Raw genomic sequence first — 22697 nt, 5'->3', positions numbered from 1 at the left:
GTCACAGCTGGTGTTTGTTGTGCGGCAACCGTTGTAAAAAAAAACGTACAATGTGGCCTGCTTTGAAACCTCAAAGAAGAGTTTGGTGGAGGGTAAATACAATATATAGAGATACCCGTCGGCCGCCTGGACTCGAGAGCAAAGTTGGCAAATTTGGACAATCCCTCTTTGTTTTTTGCCAGAGATAGATGAGGACAGTCTTGTGACTTCTGCGGTCCCCGTCACTCCACCGTGAGGTCAGTATGTTTCCCTGTGAATGCGAATGTTTCGACAGCTGACATTTGGATGGATTGCTCCGAAATTCAAGCCGATGATCCCCCCAGGGATGAACTGGGAGAAAAAAAAAAAAATTGGCGAGCCCTTTTTGCTTCTCGTCCGCTGCCACGCCGGATTTCAGCCTGTCCCGTTTGTTTGATTTACAAGCAAATGGCTGCAGAACTAATGCCGTTCTCATTTTCTGGCCTCGTTGAGAATGAGAGCGGGTCTATAGACTCCGACAAAAAAGAGAAGACGCTCTGCTTGGAATTCTTCAGTGGATCTAATATTAGTTAGTCCGCAGTGAGGGGATTATGGTCTGTTGAAGTGAATAGAGAATCAATACTACATACTTGAACCATAGTTTTAATCCCTTCCCACTATTAGAACCAAGGTTTGAATCCCTACCCCCTATTCCCTGTTAGAACCAAGGTTTGAATCTCTACCCCCTATTAGAACCAAGGTTTGAACACCTACCCCCTATTAGAACCAAGGTCTGAACCCCTACCCACTATTAGAACCAAGGTTTGAATCCCTACCCCCTATTCCCTGTTAGAACCAAGGTTTGAATCTCTACCCCCCTATTAGAACCAAGGTCTGAACCCCTACCCACTATTAGAACCAAGGTCTGAACCCCTACCCCCTACTAGAACCAGGGTTTGAATCCCTGCCCCCTACGAGAACCAGGGTTTGATTCCCTATGAGAACCAAGGTTTGAATCTCTACCCCCTACGAGAACCAGGGTTTGATTCCCTACCCCCATTCCCTATGAGAACCAAGGTTTGAATCCCTACCCCCGACTAGAACCAGGGTTTGAATCCCTACCCCCTACTAGAACCAGGGTTTGGATCCCTACCCCCTACTGGAACCAGGGTTTGAATCCCTACCCCCTACTAGAGCCAGGGCTTGAATCCCTACCCCCTACTACATCCAAGGTTTGAATCCCTACCCCCTACCAGAACCACGGTTTGAATCCCTACCCCCCTACTAGAACCAAGGTTTGAATCCCTACCCACCATCAGTGTGCACTATCCTTTTCATGTCTTCATATCTAAAAGTCTGTTTTTCCTTTTCGCCATCTCCTCTACTTTACCAAATTGAATTGTAGGTTTTTCTCTGTAAAAGAGCTTTGAAATAACTGTGTTGCCGTTGTCGTCGTCTCCATAGAACTAAAATTGAATTGAAGTCAGTTTTGTGGTCTTGCATTTAGGCTCGAGCTTGAAGGTTTGAAACGATCCTCTGTCGTCCGCCGTGTGAAGTCGGTTTATATACTGTTGTTGTCCTGAGCCGCCCGTCCCCGCTTTGCTTTCATCTTTTGCACTGTTGAGATAAAGCAGCCGTACACTCCACTATCGACGTCTCCGTTGTTCTCACCACCTGGATCACGCCGTACTCCCGCGTCGGTCTCGTGCTAAAAATGAGTCATTCAGCCGCGCTCCGCCGCCCCCACCGGTCCCAGCGTCTCGCCGCTCGCACGCCTCACAAAACGTGGGAGTCGTTTTAGGAGCTCGGCAGTGCAGAGCGTCTCACGCCTCGTCCTTTTTTTAACTTTCGAGCGCGCCACGAGCGGTTACGTCGGTGGTCTTTGAATGCGCCGCCATTGTTCGGCGGATTCGGATATTCCAAGCACACTTGAAAGCAAAAAGCTTTGATGTTTTAGAGTATGGCCGGCTCATACATTTCTATTATTGCCTCCGAGTGGAAGGAAGCTGAAGGAATTATCGTAAATGCACGTTGAAGAACTCTTCAGCCGAGTGGGATTTATTTGGAAAACGTCACACAATTTCCTGGAATTGTTGTTGTTGTTGTTTTAATAAAGGGTTGCCAGGTTTCATTGAAAACCGAACTGAAGTTTGTGAATTAGTTAGGACCTCATTAAGGCGTCTGGTCCGGCATGTTTGTCAGCACGTCCTCTCATAAAATGTAGCTAAGGCCGAATTATGAAAAAAAAAAAAGATGCTGCATTTCCTTAAATCAGTCCAACCCGACAAACAGATGGCGTCTTTCTTTGCCCGCTCACATGTTTTTTGGTTTTTTTTAATTATTCTGGTTTAATTTCCTGCCAACGCTGTAAAGCTAGAATACTGGAGTTTTTCTTTTTTAGAAACACTTTTATGAAACCAACTGGGTCATCACCGCTTCACATCACAGCCGCACAACGAGAATATCTTAATAGAGAGGTTTACGGCGTACGTGTCAATATTTTCACATTAAGAGTGGATCAAGTGAGTAATGAAAGCCCGCGGCGATGAAATCAGGGGAAACGATCTCGGCAGATTTGCCTGAGCTTTACGGTAAGGAGAAATTTATTAGTCCCGCGGGAAATCCCTTTGGCAGAATACGTTCAGCGACGATAACATCAAACCGTCAATAACGGAGGCGAGTCATCGGAGAACAATGAACGACTGTCCGTCACGCTGATAACAATTTCTGGTTTTTAGGGTCTCATCAGAGTTGAGTAATAACTTGGGTTCTTAAAGGTTTCGCAGTTTTTATTAGTTTATTGGATCTAAGAGGCGATGTCTCTCAGCAACGTTTGGAAAACGACCTTAATTTGCACGAATGCAGCAGAAATGCTGAAAGCTATGTAGTCAGCAGTGTTCCACCTTGGCAGCCGCTTTTAAAAAGTTGTGTTTTCCCTGTTTACATGGTGGCGGAAACCTAATCAGAGCACTTTCAAAAAAGTTGGCTTTTCGACAGAGCCGTCTCTGTCGAAAAGCCAACTTTTTTGAAAGTCTTAGAAAAGGCTAAGTGTTTTCTAAGAGTTGCGTTTTATCTCTTTCCACTCAGTCGGGGTGTTTTTGAAAAGTTGTATTACCCTATTTGCACCGAGATAAGTTGAAGAAATACCAAGCAGTGGCGGTTCTGCCGCAGTCGGGAGGCAGACCATTTTCAAAAAGTTACATTTTCATCCATTTTCCCAAAGAGTCAGCGTTTTCCCCCGTTTCCACGGAGATGGAGTCTGAGCATTTCCAAAAAGTTGCGTTGTCTCCATTTACATGGAGACAGAGACATGTTGTTTTTTGAAAGTTGCATTTTTGCTCGTTTCCATAGTCAGCGTTTTGAAAAAGTTGTCTTTTCCACAGAGTCTGAGTGTTTTCAAAAAGTTGCACCCCCCCCCATTTACACTGAGATGAATTGAACCAATACCAAAAAGCTGTGCTTCCCGCCGTTTACATAGAGAGAGTTGGAGCCTTTTCAGAAACGTGTGTTTTGCCCATTTTTCAGAGTCAGTGTGTTTTAAAAAAAAATGTCCTCCTTTATCCTGCGACCAAACGCCACTATTTAGACATTCTGGGTCAGCTGTCCTGCGAAAATACCGAAAAAAAACAAGAAGCTTCAGTGGAGCACGTGGACTTACACAGGAAATTAATTGGTATTCACTTTTACCCCGAGCAGCGAAACGGCGAGAGAGAAAAAAAACCACGACGTGCACCCAGTCGTAGTGCCTCACTCCAAAGGTTTGCAAGTGGCATTTTTTTTTTTTTTTTTTTTTTTCCCATTTCATGTTTCCCCCTCCTGCCAACGAGAACCGGCAATTAATCGAGGCATGTTGCTCTCCAGGAAGGAGCGGAGAGAAAAAAAGATAAATAAATAAATACAAATAGAAAAATCCCACTCTGTGGGTGAATCTCCAGAAAAAGAGCAATTAAACACCTGATTTCCATTTCCTGCTTCTTATTCTAAAATCTGTTACACGTGTGAGCAGTGCATCTTTTTTTTTTTAAGCTCAAAGAAACAGAAAACTGAACTCTTTTTTTTTTTCTTTTTTCTGTGTTCCGACAATTTATTAGTCCGCGAACGCATTGCAGCCATACGCACTGTCCCCTATTTTATTTATACTCTTTATAGAACTTTAACACACACACACACACACACACACACACACACACACACACACACACACACACACACACACACACACACACACACACACACACACACACACACACACACACACACACACACACAGTCGGAAGGCCTCTCAGCTATTCCTGCTTCTTCCATTACGGAGCAGAAACGCGGTGCATTTGCTGATGCACCAGCCTCACCGGCAGGGAGGTGGACGCCGCCTCTGTGTCGACAAGTTTCACTCAAAGCATCTGAAGTGGTGGGGGGAGGGGTTGCACTTTTTTTTTTCTTTTTTTTTTTGCGACTTTACCAGCAGGTTGCCGGAGCTCAAAGTAGGGCACGGCCACACGACGGCTTCCAGTGAAAATGACGCACCTTTGTTGCATTTTAGTTTCGGCGTCCCGTTTAAATGACAATGGTGCAACTTTTTGAAAACACACCGACTGCGAAAAATGTTGAAAATGCAACTTTTCAAAAATGCTCAGACTCGGTCTCTTTATGTAAATGGAGAAATTCAACTTTTTGACATCGAACTTGACTGAAAAATTTTGAAAATGCAACTTTTCAAAAATGCTCAGACACAGTCTCTACGTAGACGGTGAAATGCAACTTTTTGAAAACACACCGACTGTGAAAAATGTTGAAAATACAACTTTTCAAAAATGCTCAGACACAGTCTCTACGTAGACAGTGAAATGCAACTTTTTGAAAACATACCGACTGCGAAAAATTTTGAAAATGCAACTTTTTGAAAATGCTCAGACTCGGTCTCTATGTAGATGGTAAAATACAACTTTCTGAAAACAAACTGACTGTGAAAAATTTTGAAAATGCAACTTTTCGAAAATGCTCAGACTCGGTCTCTATGTAAATTCAACTTTTTGAAACCCTAACTTTCTGAAAACAAACTGACTGTGAAAAATGTTCAACACGGAACTTTTTTCAAAATGCTCTAACTCTGCCTCCGCGGAAACTGGGGTTAATGCAACTTTTCAAAAATGCTCACAAACGCATCGACAGTCTCTTTGTAAATATGGTTTAAACCCAACATTTAGAAAACACTGACTCTGTCTCTGTGTAAACAGGAGAGAATGCCACTTTTTGAAAACACACTGACTCCACTGTCGTGTACAAGTAAAAAAATGCGCAGCGAGATAGATGGAGAACCTCTGCGGCGTTCTTGGGAACCGGCACCGGGCCTTTCAGGGGCGGAATGATTTATTTAAACCGTGAGGGAGCAACATCACGCAGCTCGTCTAATTCCCCCCGTTTAAAAAAAAAAAAAAAAAGAAGTAATACCCATGCTGAAAATAAACAGGCCTACTTGTTATATCCGTCTCCCTCCGCTCCCTTTGGAAATGAGTTCTGTTTCAGCCGTCACGCACGGTTGAACGGAGCTTTTCCCAGCAAGAGGGAAACATTTTGGGGAATTAATTGTTAATAATTTTTTGGGTGAAAATAAAGACAAATTTAATCAAATGTACTGTGCGCCGCAGCAAAGACAAGTTTAAAAATTGAAATGCCACCATTTTACTGGTCCGACCCACTTAAGATGATAGAGAGAACTGATAGAAGTGACCAGGCTGAGAAAAACTATAATAGCAAATAATCATATATTATTAAATAATATATTAAAAAAAGGAGGGATTTATTTATTGATTACATTTATTTATTGCATTTTTTTACTCAATATTTGTATTCATTTGAATATTTTTTGGTGAATATTTTATTATTTAATTCATATAAATTCATTTACAATTGTATACAGAGGGTGAAACAGATTTTTTTTTTTAGCCCATTAGCTGTTAAATGTTAGTTTTTAACAACTTTACTTTCCCGTTAAAGAAACGTTTCATGTCAATATCACGTTCACTGCAAAACTACATGAAAGTGTGTCAATATTCCATTAGTTTTAATGTAATATTTTAATTTGAATCGTAATTTTAACGTCAATCTTCAAATTGTATCGTAATTACAATTCCAATTTTCACTGGAATTTCTTTACTTTTTTGTCTATTTAAATTCCAACCTCAGCACTGCCCCCTGTGGCTACCGATGGTACTGCGCCATTTAAGGAACGAGCGCCATATCAAATGATTCTTTAAAAATGTGTTAGCTTTTAAACTCCCGGGGTTTTTTTTTTGTAGTTTTTTTTTTTCAAAATAAAACTAAATGCAGACGGAACAGAAATTAAAAAGGTCTATTTTTCAATATTTCACTGGGGTTCCCCTCTGTTGCAGTCTGACGTACTGCCGGCTCACGCACATTAATCTGTCCAGCTTAGAACGGATAACATCTTTTTATCTGCTCACTTTGAAAAAGGTAGAAGAAAAAAAAAAAAGCATGGCCACCTTTTTAAGGCCAGATGAGTCTTTCAGCGATAATTCTGCCCCCGAGCATGTGTTTAACCCCCCCTCCCCCCTACCCTCCCCCACTGAGTCACCCACATCAGCAGAACACTAACTACCCTTATCTCCTTCCTTCTACCCCCCATCCCTCCATCCTTGTCTCTCGCCCTCTCTTCCGCTCTATTTCACTTTTCTCGCTTGTTTTCAAGCCTTCCTCTCGGACCCGAAACCCTATGCAGTATAATTACATGTTTTATTTTTATTTGAATGATTATGTAAGTGTTATGTAAGGCCCGTACAACGTACAACTGGCGTTGCATTGTGGGAGTCTGTTTACATGACAACGATGCTCGGAGCCACCGGGAAAGCAGCTTCGGGAGAACGGCTCCCACGGTGGATTCCGTCCCCATGGAAACGAGGGGGAAATGCGCCGTTTTGAAAATGCTCCGACTCCGTCTCCGTGGTAACGAGGGGGGGGGGAGGCCAGTTTTTGGAAATTGTTCCCACTCTGTTTCCATGGAAACGAGGGGAAAACACAACTTTTTGGAGAGAAAAAACCCAGACTCCGTCTTCATAGCAATGGGAGGAAAACACAACTTTTTGAAAATACTCTGACTCCGTCTCCATAGAAATAGGAGGGAAAACACAACTTTTTGAAAACAGTCTGACGCCGTCTCCATGGAAACAAGAGGTAAACATAACGTTTGAAAACACTCCCGACTCTTGTCGCTCTAGAAACGGGAGGAAAACACATCTTTTTGAAATTGCTCGATCTCTGTCTCCATGGAAACGAGGGGAAAATGCACCGTTTTGAAAATGCTCCGACTCCGTCTCCATGGTAACGGGGGGGGGGAAAAGCCAGTTTTTGGAAAATGTTCCCACTCTGTTTCCATGGAAACAAGAGGAAAACACAACTTTTTGGGGGGAAAAAACCCAGACTCCGTTTTCATAGAAATGAGGAAAACAACTTTTAGAAAACAGTATGACGCTGTCTCCAAATCACTCCTGACACTCTATAGCAACGGGAGGAAAACACATCTTTTTGAAATTGCTCCATCTCTGTCTCCATGAGGGGACGAGGGGACACATGCCTATTTTTTTTTTTTAAACTTCATATAGAGAAAGTGCAACTTTTTTTGCGTACCACGACTGGAGAAGATCTGCCCGTGGACACGAGCTCACCTCTCGTTCATCTTCCTCCTCCTTTCTCGGAGCGAATATGGAAAATTAGGAAAATGACTATTTTACGTGGGTGATGAGCGCCGGTTCACATTATCGGGTGTTAAGAATCGCCGCGGGTTTCATTCGGTTGAAAGATGGAACTTATTGTCACCTTTTCTTGCCGGAGCCACCGACCCCCCCTTGTCAGGAGATTGCAAAAGTACCTCATGTGAGAAATCATAAATATTATTATTTTATACATACTTCTGGGTCGGCTGCGTTTCGCCACCCAGTGTGACGAGGCGTCCGTTACACCGCTGCTGTCAGACCCTGAGCTTGTGCGACGAGCCCCCAACCTGACCTGGAAGCTGCTGGAAAATTACAAATCGTATATGAATTATGGACCGGAGAGTCTGACGGAAACAAGGCGGGGTTGCTGTGGCTTTTATGTTGAATCAAACGGCGCCGACGTGACGGGGGAAGGACTGGGGGGGACTGGGGGGCGATAGCGAGCCCGACTTGTACACTTGTGGACACCTGCTTCCTCCTGTCTTGTTAGAACAGATTGTAGAGCGACTCACTGTTCCAACCAGTGGTAGAATGTGGTATTGCAAGGCCAGCTTTGTAGTAATAATAATAATAATAATAATCTCCCAACTCTGCCAATACTTTGTACCCTGACTGTACACGACTTGACAGAACTGCATCCCTTCGCCTCCCGAGAGTTGCGCCGGGCTGTTACTCGAATGAATAATGCAGGCGGCAATTAAAAATGCACCGATATCTTCCATTAAATCTCGCAGGGATTGTTTGCGCCGACATATTTACGCAACTCTGCGCTGACGCTTAAATTTCAACATCCCTCTGACCTTTATGTGGATTTTTTTTTTTTTTTTTTAATTATTTCTTTTTTTTCCCTCTCCCCTCGTCTGGCGCCGTCTTTTGAAATATGAATCATTCAAACAAGCGGCATCTCCTTCAAGAAACCCATTCCATTGGCGTCTGCATGTAAAGTAGCGGGGAGGGGTGGGGGGGGGGTTCCTCGCCGAGGATTTTTTTTTATTTTTAATCCCCGCGATTTATACTTTTCACGACCGCCATGTTTCTTTCATGGGTTGTGTGGCGAGTACAAGCGCGGGCCGTCTTCGCCGGCGCGCCGTCATTCAAATTTAATATCGCGGTCAGGACGGCTTTTGTTTACGGCTGCTTCCGTACGTAAACGGCTAATCGTGGTTGCGGATGCGTGGACCGTGCTCTTTAACGGGGGGGGGGTTGAGTGGAATAAATCAGTGTGTGATTGATGGAAGAGGAAGCGAAGGCTCTGATTGATGCGGCGTCCTCAAGAGGGAGCCGCGGGGCGTTGACGAGGTGTGTCGACAACACTGATGTTTTTGTTGTCCTCAAATACGACAAAAGGGGGGGATGGGTCTCCTTCGCCGTGACGGACTCCTTCAACTTCTCCCCGTATCGCGTGGACGGGATGCGCCGCCGCCGGCCCGATCGCCAACCTTCTGCTCCTCGTCCTCGTCCGCCACTTTGCTCGACGTCTGTGATTTCCAGCCTTCTCGAGTGGAGAAGGATGTTTCTCGCAGCGCAGGTGCACACTTGTCACACTCTCATGTGACTCTCAGATCACCCCCTTCCCCCCTCTCCCCTCCCCCGACACGTTCACCCCGCTGATTTTTAACCGTCGTCAAGTGTGCCGTGGGAAAAATGGTCCAATCTCATGTAATCGGTTAAAAAAAAGACTACTGTGGAAAAGATGAGCCTGAAGTGTGTCGGCTCGTCAAGGAATCCACACGCCACACAATCCTTGCCAGCAGGTGGCAGTAAGGAGCGCATTAATACTGACGCCATATTTCCACAGGAAAAATCCAGACGCCACGTTATGTTGTGGCTGCTTGTATTCCTTCATTCATGCTTTTGTCTGTTTGGATTAATTTTGTCGTTTGTATGTATTTTACCAACTTTTCGCAAAGACTCCTTGCCCCCAAATCGCATTTTCAGGGATTAGTCGTCGTCCTCCAAGGGCCAATCGATTAGATTTTGGGACGTTTACGAATAAATCGCCCCAAAAAACGTAGGTAAAAAAAACGTCCTAGAGGAAGGAGATGAGAGAGGTACCTCAGGGAGGAGATCGGCATCTGTTGCCATGGAGACGCTCCCTGCTCAGTGTTTCGCACACTGATGTAGCTGTGATGGCGAAGGTCCGCGCTCTACTGAGTGACATTCTAGGTAATTTTATTTATATATATTTTTTTTTAATTGTATGTATTTATAATTTTATTTAATTCAATTTAATTCAATTCAATTCAATGCAAGGCACAAAACCCAAATATCACCGTTTTCATAAATACCGGTCTACTTCTAAATTTGGCCTCAATTTCCAGCAAGCAAAGCGGCGTCCAAACCTTGTAATTCCACTCGGTGCCACCAGATGGTGTTTTGAGTCCGCCTTGGGACGGACAACAGGAAGTGCCAGCACCGATGGAAGGGGACAGTAAACACAAGCGCGGCTCGGGGTCCGGAGAGACCGACCAAACATCAAACTGCCAAACGTTTCGAGGGCCAGATGGCCGCGGGCGCCGGCTGGACGCCATCTCGCCGTACCAGTCCAAGAAATAGACTTTAGTCGTCCCCCGGCGGGGAACGTTCTGCCGTCAACAGGTGCAACGGGAGAGAGGAAGTTATTAGAGCTATTAAAAGTGATGGAAACTAGGCACAGTCACTTTCTGAGTGACTCGGATAAAAGTTGCACAAACTCGCTATACTTATACTAACCTGACATCGTCAGGTTGAGGCATCGAGTGACGATTGAAGCTTCTTCAATGGTTGTTTTGAGTCATTGTGTGGTTGTTTAGTCTCCTTTTATGGTTGTTTTGAGTGGTTTTGTTTCTGTTAAGTCTCTGTTTAGTGCTCCTTTAAGGCATTTTTGACGAGTAATTAGCCTTTTATGATTGTTTTGAGTAATTTTTCGAATATTAAGTCTCCTTTTATGGTTGTTTTGAGTCATTTTTCGACTGTTAAGTCTCCTTTTATGGTTGTTTTGAGTCATCTTTCGACTTAAGTCTCCTTTTATGGTTGTTTTGAGTCATCTTTCGACTTAAGTCTCCTTTTATGGTTGTTTTGAGTCATCTTTCGACTTAAGTCTCCTTTTATGGTTGTTTTGAGTCATTGTTCGACTATTAAGTCTCCTTTTATGGTTGTTTTGAGTCATCTTTCGACTTAAGTCTCCTTTTATGGTTGTTTTGAGTCATTGTTCGACTATTTAATCTTCTTTTATGATTATTGTGAGACATTTTGTGACTATTCAGTTTCCTTTTATGGTGGTTTAATATAATTTTTAGACTATTTCATCCCTTTTATGGTTGTTTTGAGTCATTTTTCGACTACTAAGTCTCCTTTTATGGTTGTTTTGAGTCATTTTTCGACTATTAAGTCTCCTTTTATGATTGTTTTGAGTCTTTTTTCGACTGTTACGTCTCCTTTTATGGTTGTTTTCAGTCATTTGTTTTACTATTACATTTCATTTTAGGCCTTTGAAGATTGCTTAGTTGTATTTTATGATTGTTTTGAGTGAGTCTTGGACTATTAAGGCTCCTATGTTTGTTTTGAGTAATTTTTGATTTCTTAGTCTCCTTTTGTGACTGTTTTGAGTCATATTTTGACTATTTATTCTCCTTTTAGCATCGTTTTAAATCAGTTTTGGCTAATCTCCTTTAATGGTTGTTTTATGTAAATTGTTTGCTATTTCTTCTCTCTTTATGATTGTTTTGAATCCTTATACGGTCGCTTATTTATATTTTTATGATAGTTTTGAGTCATTTGTGATTGTTCAGTCTCCTTTTATGGTTGTTTAATATCATTTTTAGACTTTTTCATCCCTTTTATGATTGTTTCAGTCATTTTGTGACTATCGGCTACAACATATCTCATTTATCTTTGCTTCATAGCAAAGACTGGTAAACGGTGGTAAAGCGGCTCCGTTTCCTTTTTAAATGTGTCGTCAGACTTCAAACCTTCAATCCACCAAGCGCGTCAATAGCCGATTAAGCTGTTTGGCTTCGCTGCTCCTCCCACAAAGTGCATTCTTCTCACGAATGTGGCGCAATCCACTGCAAAAAGCGAATTTTCCTCCTATTTGTGTCTCGTCCGGGGATCTCGGTTCGGCGTGTTTGTTTTCCTCCTGCAGATATTGTTCCGTTTTGCCTGTTCCATAGAAAAACACCGACATAGGATAAACCCACATATCCTTAGGACACATCCGCCCACTTCTCAGGATGAAAGCGCCAGAGATCTGACGGTCACACCAGCCAATTTTCACGAAATGCACGCGGCGCGCGCACACACACACACACACACACACACATGCGATCCGAAGGTATCCAAGCCCGTCGTCCTCGCGCACTTGTTTTTCCATTTGTCGTCCCTGGCAACGATTCCACTAAACGTGCGACCCAAGCTGATCAGAGGAACCTTGCCTGCTGCAGCAAGGCATCCCCCCCACCTCCTCAAAGTGCACATGCACATGCACGTCTTTCTTTTTTTTTTTTTTTTGCACCTTTTGTTTCATTCATGCGATTGCGACGGAGTGAGGGGGAGAAAAAAAGTTCCATTTCTTTTCTTTTGCACGCTCGTGGAGCTTTAACCGCACAGAAACAGTAGAATGAGACGAAAAGGGCTGAATACCATCTGATTGGGTTATAAATACTGTCAATGGGGTGCCTGACTCGTAAAGATTACACAGAGACAAACGGTGTATATGGAGGGGGGGGGGGGGGGGGGGTTTAGTCTAGTACAGAGAGTGAGAGAAAGGAGGAGTGTGCATTCAGAAAAATGAAGAAAAAGCAAAAACAAACTCCATCCGGAGTGTCTTCTGCTCGCAGGGATGAAGCCTTAATATTTTATTTGACTCGAGTGATCTGAAAAGGCGAAGCGCAAGGGGGGGAGGGGGGGGAATTTATTTTTTATTTTTATTTTTTTGAAGGAAAAAGAGGCTGCAGCTTCTAAACGAGTCGGTGTGTCTGAAGGTTTCTCCACTTGACATGATTGCACCCCTTTGCACGCTTCATATATGGAGTTTTTAGCACAAGTCCAATTATGCAATCAGGTGCCTGGAATAGAGGCTGTAAAAGAGCTCTGCAATCAATATGGGGGGGGGTCATGCAGAAGTTACAGAAAGATGTATGCGTCACAACAACAGGTGTTAAACTTTGTCGGTAATACGATTCAGTACGTCGTCCTGGTTCTGGTTCGGCGTCGTACCGTGACTTTTTTCAGACTTTTTCTCCAGATTGGCTGTTTTTATTTGTCGACGCTGTTGACTTTTTGTTATTCGTGATTTATTTGGACATTAATCACAGCAAGACACTTTTTTTTTTTTTTTTTTTTTTTTTATGAATTGATTGAAAAAAGAATAGATGAGTCGACATTGACCCAATCACCACGTCCAGCTACCAGGAAATGTATTTTGAATGAAAAAGAAGAGAAGGAAAAGAACAAGAGCAAAAAACCAAAAAGTAAAAAAAATAAATATAGAGTAAAAAATAAAGGAGATGGGTGAACAAAACTGTGAATGTAAATTAGCATTAGGATTGACGTTACCTACTCACCCCCCCCCCATTCCCCCGCCCCCAAGCATACTGGGAGTGTGATAACGCCGTCATCTCACTCAAATAAAAAAAAAAACACATTTGCTCCCAGATTCATGAGAATGTGAATAACCGATGAAAACCTTGATCACGCGGGATTAAATCCGGCGCGCGGAGAATATCAGAAGCAAGTCTGGATCCAGGTGGCGCCTCGCCACCTCGGAGCGTCACGCCTCCGTACAGCGGGGTTTTTTTTTTTTTTTACTTTTCTGTCCTCTGTGAGCCTGCAGCTGTGAGAAGATCGGTGCCGATTCTGCCTCTCCAGCCTTTTTCTTTTATTTATTTATTTATTTATTCCCCCCCCCCCCCCCCCCCAGCCCAAATTGCCAATGCAATTAACACATTAACACCCTCAGCCTGGGATCAGTGTTACCGAGGGGCCGACGTGATAATTATATCTGTGAGCTTCACGTTAAAAAAAAAGTCCACCTCAAACGACACCCCGTGTTCCTGACGTGTTCCTGACATCCCGTGCGAATTTAGTTTGCAAACGTTTCAGTCGGGGGGCAGAAAAAGAAGAGGGGAGGATGCCGAGGAGGACGACGCGCAGGTATTCGCTCCGTCTGTCTTTCGACGAGCTCGTTACAAACGGCCCATTATCACAACGCTCACTGTTCTCAAGTTGCTGTTGCCACGGCGACGACGACGACGACAAGACGTCGCGAGCCTCCAGTGACCAGCAGGTGAAAATGATGATCACTTAGAATAAAGCCACGGAAGACTCTGGTTTCAATTTCACTGCTGTATTTTATTAACATCTATTCAAATCTAGTTTTGTATCCTGGACGTCCTTTACTTCATTAAACTATGGTGCGGTGTGCGGAAAATAGGCTTAAACGTTCCAGCCATTTCCTCCGGTTGCGTTCGATTTAAGTTTGCGTGAAGTTGAAAAGATTGACTTGAAAACCGGTTTTAGAAACACACGTTTGATTCAAGTTGATATGACGGAACGTGCAAAGTCGGTTGCAGCCGTAGCGTATTCGCGTTGCGCGTCACGCTTTTGAAACGTGACCAAAATCGATCGGATGCGTCTTTTTTTGACTTCATGACAAAACCGAATCGGCCCGCCAGAACGAGGCCACAGGGCCTCCGTCTTGGGCGTTGCGCAATGAGCCGACCGAAGCGGCGAAGGTGTTTACGTGACTCCGTTGAAAAGCCGCCGCCGCCGCAGCCTCCCCCCCCCGGAGAGCGGCGGTGACAGCTGGCGCGACGCCACGACTTTGACTCTCGCCGGAGTGAGGGGGAGAGACGAAAAACAGAGCTGTCACAGATGTTGCGATGAGGGCCGCTCATTTCTCTTAATCACTCCCCTGTAATGACGGCGGCGGCCTCGGGATTTCCCTCCGGGGGGGCCGCCGCAGCTTTGCGCTCGCCGCGAGACGGGAGGATAAGGCCGACGTAATCAGGAGGAACCAGGCGGTCGGGGGGGGGGGACGCTCAGCCATCCGTGAACGTTCCCTCTGATTTATGGCCGTCTTTGTGGGAAGTGACAACACCTGTGTCGCGGTTTCTATGCTAACCAGGCAGCGCGATGTTTTAACCACTGATTTGTTATTTATTATTTTTTTTTACTGCTTTGTTTCTATCCTGTCAGGCAGACGATCGAAAGAGAAGAACTCTAAAGGACGGCAACCCGGCGAGAACTGAGCTTAAAGTGTCTGGTTTCATGACAAATGCGAGCAACAGTGCCCCCTGGCGGCCCGGCATACGAACCTCATCATTGTCAGTGTCGCGTAAACGCAACGCTTTTTCTTTTAAAGGTCAAGGTGTCTCCCGTCAGAGTTTAGGAACGTCTCGGTCGTATCCCCCCCCCCCCCCGAGCTTCTTGTTTGTGCTCCCAGACGCCGTCCCGCCAGTCGCGGGCAACGTGAGAAGAAGTGTGTCGGAACCGCCGGTCAGAGCGTCCAGCGGCTTCCTCTCCATCGCGATCCCTGAATCCTAACGGCTCAAGACATGAACCGCGAGGGGTTAATACTCCCGATCACACTCACATTACTGGCTCTTCTATTAACAATTAAATGTTCTCTGCTCGGTTCAAACTCGTCTGTGTCTTTGAAGCACCTATTCTTGCTTTCCCCAGGCGAAGGCCAGCCGACCACCCAGCCGTGATTATGTCTTACTTTTTTTTTTTTCTTCTTTTTTCATTAAACCCGCTCAACTGGCAGGCGGCAGAAATGATTCACGATAAGTAGGACAGCTACCTGTGTCTGTACAGAGGAGGGGAGTTTAATAACTGACAATATTCCTCACGCCGTCGCCTGAATGTCACATTTAATGAGGTTCACCCGTCGCCAGCATGTTCTGCCTCGGGGGAGGGGGGGGAGGGGGAGGGGGCAACAACAACCATGCTTTGTTGTGCGTTTACATAAAAGAAGGCATCGCTTTCTCGCAAAAAACATGTTTCTTGTGCAAAACAAGGAAATATTTGTTTCATCATCGCCTAAATGTGTTGGAGTCCCCCGACCGCTCACCTTCCTGTTGGCAGAAACGTCTCGCCGTGGAGTCGGAGGCTCGCACACGCAACTTGTTACGATAAATAATTGAAAGCGTCAGATTGAGGCAAGGTCAGTATGGCTAGGCTACGGTTTTTCTCCTCAACGTCTTAAAGAGGAGGAAGTTGTGTTGACGTGTCGCGGTTGTACCTCACAGTTCTCTCAAATGTCTGTCCTCCAGGACCTGGCGCCATACCGTCCTCCCCTACTCTACCAGAAGACGTTAGACCTGGCGCCGTACCGTCCTCCCCTACTCTACCGTACCGTCCTCCCCTACTCTACCAGAAGACGTTAGACCTGGCGCCGTACCGTCCTCCCCTTCTCTACCAGAAGACGTTAGAGCTGGCGCCATACCGTCCTCCCCTACTCTACCAGAAGACGTTAGAGCTGGCGCCGTACCGTCCTCCCCTACTCTACCGTACCGTCCTCCCCTACTCTACCAGAAGACGTTAGACCTGGCGCCGTACCGTCCTCCCCTACTCTACCGTACCGTCCTCCTCTACTCTACCAGAAGACGTTAGAGCTGGCGCCGTACCGACCTCCCCTACTCTACCGTACCATCCTCCCCTACTCTACCAGAAGACGTTAGACCTGGCGCCGTACCGTCCTCCCCTACTCTACCAGAAGACGTTAGACCTGGCGCCGTACCGTCCTCCCCTACTCTACCAGAAGACATTAGAGCTGGCGCCGTACCATCCTCCTCGACTCTACCAGAAGACGTTGGACCTGGCGCCGTACCGTCCTCCCCTACTCTACCGTACCGTCCTCCTCTACTCTACCAGAAGACGTTAGAGCTGGCGCCGTACCGACCTCCCCTACTCTACCGTACCGTCCTCCCCTACTCTACCAGAAGACGTTAGACCTGGCGCCGTACCGTCCTCCCCTACTCTACCAGAAGACGTTAGAGCTGGCGCCGTACCGTCCTCCCCTACTCTACCAGAAGACGTTAGACCTGGCGCCGTACCGTCCTCCCCTACTCTACCAGAAGACATTAGAGCTGGCGCCGTACCGTCCTCCCCTACTCTACCAGAAGACATTAGAGCTGGCGCCGTAGCATCCTCCTCGACTCTACCAGAAGACGTTGGACCTGGCGCCGTACCGTCCTCCCCTACTCTACCAGAAGACATTAGAGCTGGCGCCGTACCGTCCTCCCCTACTCTACCAGAAGACGTTAGACCTGGCGCCGTACCGTCCTCCCCTACTCTACCAGAAGACATTAGAGCTGGCGCCGTACCGTCCTCCCCTACTCTACCAGAAGACATTAGAGCTGGCGCCGTAGCATCCTCCTCGACTCTACCAGAAGACGTTGGACCTGGCGCCCTACCGTCCTCCCCTACTCTACCAGAAGACGTTAGACCTGGCGCCATACCGACCTCCTTACACCTATATAAAATTTTCATCGTGTACAGTTTTTATGTTTTTGTTGTAACGTGATACTATTTTATCACATTGTACTGTGAGAAGTGATAAAGTAATATGATATAAGAATATTTTAGCAATCAACTGTTTATGTTCTTGCCTCAGCAAATATTTAAAGCCAGTTTTGCAGAATTTTCAAATTTGTATTGCAGAAAATTGTGACATTTTCAATTTCTGACATTACGAGGTACTGAAATAGAAATGTTCATAATGTATTTACACAAATATATTTTCTTTATGGTTTGACAAAAAAATCTTTGCTAGGTGCTTTTTTCCCCAGTGTGGTAATGTCATGGTTTCATAATATGATAAATGGCAATGTTACATCATCTGTGGCCATTTTCCTTGAGTGTTTGTTATTTTTTACAGTGTGGTAGGAAATGAAGAAATGAGTTGGTCCTACTGTAGCTTTACCGTAATATCTGACAAAATTCCATCATCATCCCTTTGTGCCAAATCTTTAAAATCTCAAAATTTGGGGGTATTTAGACGGTAACTCTTTGCATAATTCACCAATTTTGGTCTTATTGTTTCTTAACAATTTCAGCATCTTCCCATACCCTCTATCTGGCCAAATTCCAGCTTCATATACATTTTTTTAACCAAATTTCACCAAATGTTTTGGTCTTGTATCCATCCATTGTCTGCGGCTTATCCAGGCCGGGTCGCGGAGGCAGCAGTCCGAGCAGAGTGGGCCAGACTTCCCTCACCCCAGACACTTCCTCCAGCTCCTCCGGTGGCACCCCAAGGCGTTCCCAGGCCAGCCGAGAGACATAGTCCCTCCAGCGTGTCCTGGGTCTGCCCCGAGGCCTCCTACCGGAGGGACATGCCCGGAACACCTGGGGAGGCGTCCGGGGGGGGGGGGGGGGGGGGGGGCGTAGTATCCGAAACAGATGCCCGAGCCACCTCAGCTGGCTCCTCTCGATGTGGAGGAGCAGCGGCTCCCCCTTGAAGTGCTCCCCTTCCCTTTGAACTGCTACCCTCCCCTTTGAACTGCTACCCTCCCCCTTGAACTGCTACCCTCCCCCTTGAACCGCTACCCTCCCCCTTGAACCGCTACCCTACCCCTTGAACTGCTACCCTCCCCCTTGAACCGCTACCCTCCCCCTTGAACCGCTACCCTCCCCCTTGAACTGCTACCCTCCCCTTTGAACTGCAACCCTCTCCCTTGAACTGCTACCCTCCCCCTTGAACTGCTACCCTCCCCCTTGAACTGCTACCCTCCCCCTTGACCTACTACCCTCCCCTTTGAACTGCAACCCTCTCCCTTGAACCGCTCCCCTCCCCCTTGAACCGCTCCCCTCCCCCTTGAACTGCTACCCTCCCCCTTGAACCGCTACCCTCCCCCTTGAACCGCTACCCTCCCCCTTGAACCGCTACCCTCCCCCTTGAACCGCTACCCTCCCCCTTGAACTGCTACCCTCCCCCTTGAACCGCTACCCTCCCCCTTGAACCGCTACCCTCCCCCTTGAACCGCTACCCTACCCCTTGAACTGCTACCCTCCCCCTTGAACTGCTACCCTCCCCCTTGAACTGCTACCCTCCCCCTTGACCTACTACCCTCCCCTTTGAACTGCAACCCTCTCCCTTGAACCGCTACCCTCCCCCTTGAACTGCAACCCTCCTCCTTGAACCGCTACCCTCCCCTTTCAACCGCTACCCTCCCCTTTCAACTGCTACCCTCCCCTTTCAACTGCTACCCTCCCCCTTGAACGGCTACCTTATCGTGGTGGGGGAGTTTGAGCACCCGAATGACCCTCGGAGCTACGTTGTCGGGGGGCTTTATGCCCCCCAGTAGGGTCTCCCAAGGCAAACAGGTCCTAGGCGACGGGTCAGACCAAAAGCAGTTCAGAAGACCCCTATGAACACACCCCAGAGGAGAGAAGTGACGTCGCCCGGTTTGGCGCGGCCGGGGCCACGCCCTGGAGCCAGGCCCGGGGTGGAGGCTCGTGTGCCAGAAGACGTTGGACCCGGCCGGGACTCAGCCCGAAGAGACCTCCTCATCCTGTGAGCCCACCACCCACACAGGCTGCCGTAGGGGTCGGCAGGGTTCCTCGGACACAGACTCTGGTTTTTTGGGTCTTATTTCATAATAGTTTTAAGAATATTTACCTTTTTTTTTTTATTACCGTAGCTTGTAGCAAAATTCAGGAATCGTCATAATTGAATAGAAAAAATTGAGATAGTGATGGAAATGGGTCAGAAATGATGGTAATACTTAATTAAGGCTATTTAAAAGCTTATTGGGGTGAAAATGACAAAGTTAGGGAGGGTGATAGAAATTGTCCGGAAATTTTTTTTATGGCAAAATAAGTGAAAATATGAAAAATTGAGATAGTGATGGAAACGGGTCAGAAATTATGGTAAGACTTAAGGCTCTTAAAAGGCTTATTGGGGTGAAAATGATGATGAAGTTTGGGAGGGTGATTCTGATTGGTCCAAAAAAAAAAAATGCGTAAGGCTATAGGAAGGCAAAATACAGTGGCTTGCAAAAGTATTCATACCCCTTGAACTTTTCCACATTTTGTCCCATTACGCACCACAAACATAAATATATTTTATTGGAATTTTATGTGATAGACCAACACGTATGACACGATTGTGAAGTACAAAGAAAATTATACACGGCTTTAAAAAAATGTTCACAAGTAAAACACTGAGAAGTATCCAGCCCCCTTTTCTCCGAGTTCAACCAACCAACTGCCTTCAGAAGTCGCCTGACGACTGCTGGATGATTGGACGTTGGCCTAATGACTCAATAGAGTCCAGCTGTGTGTCATCTACTCTCAGCACAAATCCAGCTGTGGAACTCAGAGGTTTGTTCAGACGAAACTGGGGAGCAAACAGGACCATGAAAGTCCAAGGAACACGCCAGACAGGTCAGAGAAAACGTTGTGGGGAAGTTTAAAGCAGGTTTGGCTATAAAAAAAAAAGAAAGGCGGTTCCACAAAGTATTGACTCGGGGGGGGGGGGGGGGAAGTCGTGTGTAATTTTCTTTGTACTTCACAATCGTGTGACATTTTGTGTTGGTCCTTTACATAAAAGTCCAATAAAATATATTTATGTTTGTGGTGCGTAATGTGAGAAAATGTGGGAAAGTTCAAGGGGTATGAATACTTTTGCAAGCCACGGTAGGACAAATTGGGATAGTGATAGAAATGGGTCAGAAATGATGGTACGGCTATAGTAAGGCTATTAAAAGGCTTAATGAGGTGAAAATGGCCAAATGACAAGTATGACAAAAGCGTTCAGCCCCCCTGAGTCAATACTTTGTGGAACCGCCTTTTGAAACGGGTCAGAAATGATGGTAATACTGAATTAAATCTATTAAAAGGCTTATTGGGGTGAAAATTACAAAGTTAGGGAGGGTGATAGAAATTGTCCGGAAAAAAACGTAAGGTCACAGACACAGCTTATGGCAAAATAAGTCAAAAGACGAAAATATGAAAAATTGAGATAGTGACGGGAACGGGTCAGAAATGATGGTAAGACTATAGTAAGGCTAGGAAAAGGCTTATTGGGGTGAAAACTACAAAGTTAGGGAGGGTGATTCTGATTGGTCCAGAAAAAAAACGTAATGGCAAAGTCTGTGGAGGTTTTTAAAAAAGTGTTAAAAACCTCACCTTTTTAATCAGGCTTTTAACTGATTTGATATACATGTGTATGTTTTTATATATTTATGTATTTTATCAATGTATTTATCTACTTTTATTGTTTTATTTATTTATTTTAGATCATTATCTAATTTTCTACTTTCTTTTTTATCTCCAGTGGTTCCTCTGGGGGGCGCCAAAGTGTGTCCCTGTCCTCACCTTCGTCCTCGGTGTCCTGCCAGGTCTCCATACCACCAGGCATGTCTTCACTTACGGTGTGTGTCTGCATGTGTGTTCATCTGCTTTTTATTTATCTATTTGATCTTTGCACTGTTTTTAATTCTTGTTAAAGCACTTTGTGTTGCTTCAATGTATAAAACGTGCTATATAAATAAAGATTGAATTGAGATTGATTTGATTGTGTTGTTATGTTTGTAAGGAGCCAGCAGGTGGCGCCACAGAAGATGTGTTTCTGAAAGTGTTGTTTGTGTGTCCAGGTTCCTGAGTGGCGCCACCATGTGGCGTGACGGAGCAGCAAACAACGTCCAGCCTTGTGTCTTGACTCCTCCCACTGTTCCACTTCCCTCCAGAGGGCGAGTGGAACAGTGGGAGGAGTCAAGACAGAAGACTGCAGTTCATGACCACGCCCACTGAAGAGCTGCACTTTTTGTGGGTTAACTTAATAAAGAAATCTCATAACTTTGTCCTCCATAACCCTCTGTCCTCCATAACCCTCTGTCCTCCATAACCCTCTGTCCTCCCCGGGCTCTACGGGAACCACCACACCCACCCAAGTGTTTTGCCAGCCCTTCCCCCTACATCTCTCCTCCCTACCCCTGCCCAGAAGACTTCACCCTCCCCCCCCCAACCTGACCTCAGCCTGTAGTCTGAACCCCTCAATTTAAGTGAAGTGGGGAGGATTTGAACCAGCATCAGTCTGCAGCACCAAACTGTGTGTGACAGACTGAACCACTGAGCCACCATGTGTTCTGCTTCTCCTCATGCTTCTCCAGCTTCTGTGTCCAGTTCCTGTTGTTTTGCCTTGTTGCCTTTGTTGTTGACGACTGGAAGGACAAATGGAACCCGAGCAGAATATCCAGTGTGACTGGTTAGCTCAGTGAGGAGGACCAGTGCCTTGCACCTGAGAGACGTTGGTTCAAGTCCTAACCCTCACACAACTCCAAGCAGAGATACAACTTCCTGCAACTTCCAACAACGCTTATGCTACTTTCACTGACAACTACGTACTTTTAAGACAGTTGGAAAAACTTACTTACTTACTTACTTACTTACTTACTTACTTACTTACTTACTTACTTACTTACTTACTTACTTACTTACTTACTTACTTACTTACTTACTTACTTACTTACTTACTTACTTACTTACTTACTTACTTACTTACTTACTTACTTACTTACTTACTTACTTACTTACTTACTTACTTACTTACTTACTTACTTACTTACTTACTTACTTACTTACTTACTTACTTACTTACTTACTTACTTACTTACTTACTTACTTACTTACTTACTTACTTACTTACTTACTTACTTACTTACTTACTTACTTACTTACTTACTTACTTACTTACTTACTTACTTACTTACTTACTTACTTACTTACTTACTTACTTACTTACTTACTTACTTACTTACTTACTTACTTACTTACTTACTTACTTACTTACTTACTTACTTACTTACTTACTTACTTACTTACTTACTTACTTACTTACTTACTTACTTACTTACTTACTTACTTACTTACTTACTTACTTACTTACTTACTTACTTACTTACTTACTTACTTACTTACTTACTTACTTACTTACTTACTTACTTACTTACTTACTTACTTACTTACTTACTTACTTACTTACTTACTTACTTACTTACTTACTTACTTACTTACTTACTTACT

General features: G+C 45.1%; 1 protein-coding gene across 1 annotated transcript in view; it reads left to right on the top strand.

Annotated features, from left to right (window-relative positions):
* The window catches only part of cfap221 (cilia and flagella associated protein 221), a 57824-nt gene extending 41054 nt beyond the window's left edge, over nt 1–16770 (top strand). The window contains exon 26 of the mRNA XM_080520184.1: nt 15941–16770. Coding sequence (XP_080376310.1) covers nt 15941–15986 — 46 coding nt within the window. The 3' untranslated portion in view covers nt 15987–16770. The remainder of the gene's footprint in view (nt 1–15940) is intronic.
* The last annotated feature ends 5927 nt before the right edge of the window (nt 16771–22697 follow it).

This window comes from Blennius ocellaris, assembly GCF_963422515.1.
Source record: "Blennius ocellaris genome assembly, chromosome: 24".
NCBI classification, from domain to species: domain Eukaryota; kingdom Metazoa; phylum Chordata; class Actinopteri; order Blenniiformes; family Blenniidae; genus Blennius; species Blennius ocellaris.
This window is presented reverse-complemented; position numbering and strand designations above follow the sequence as displayed.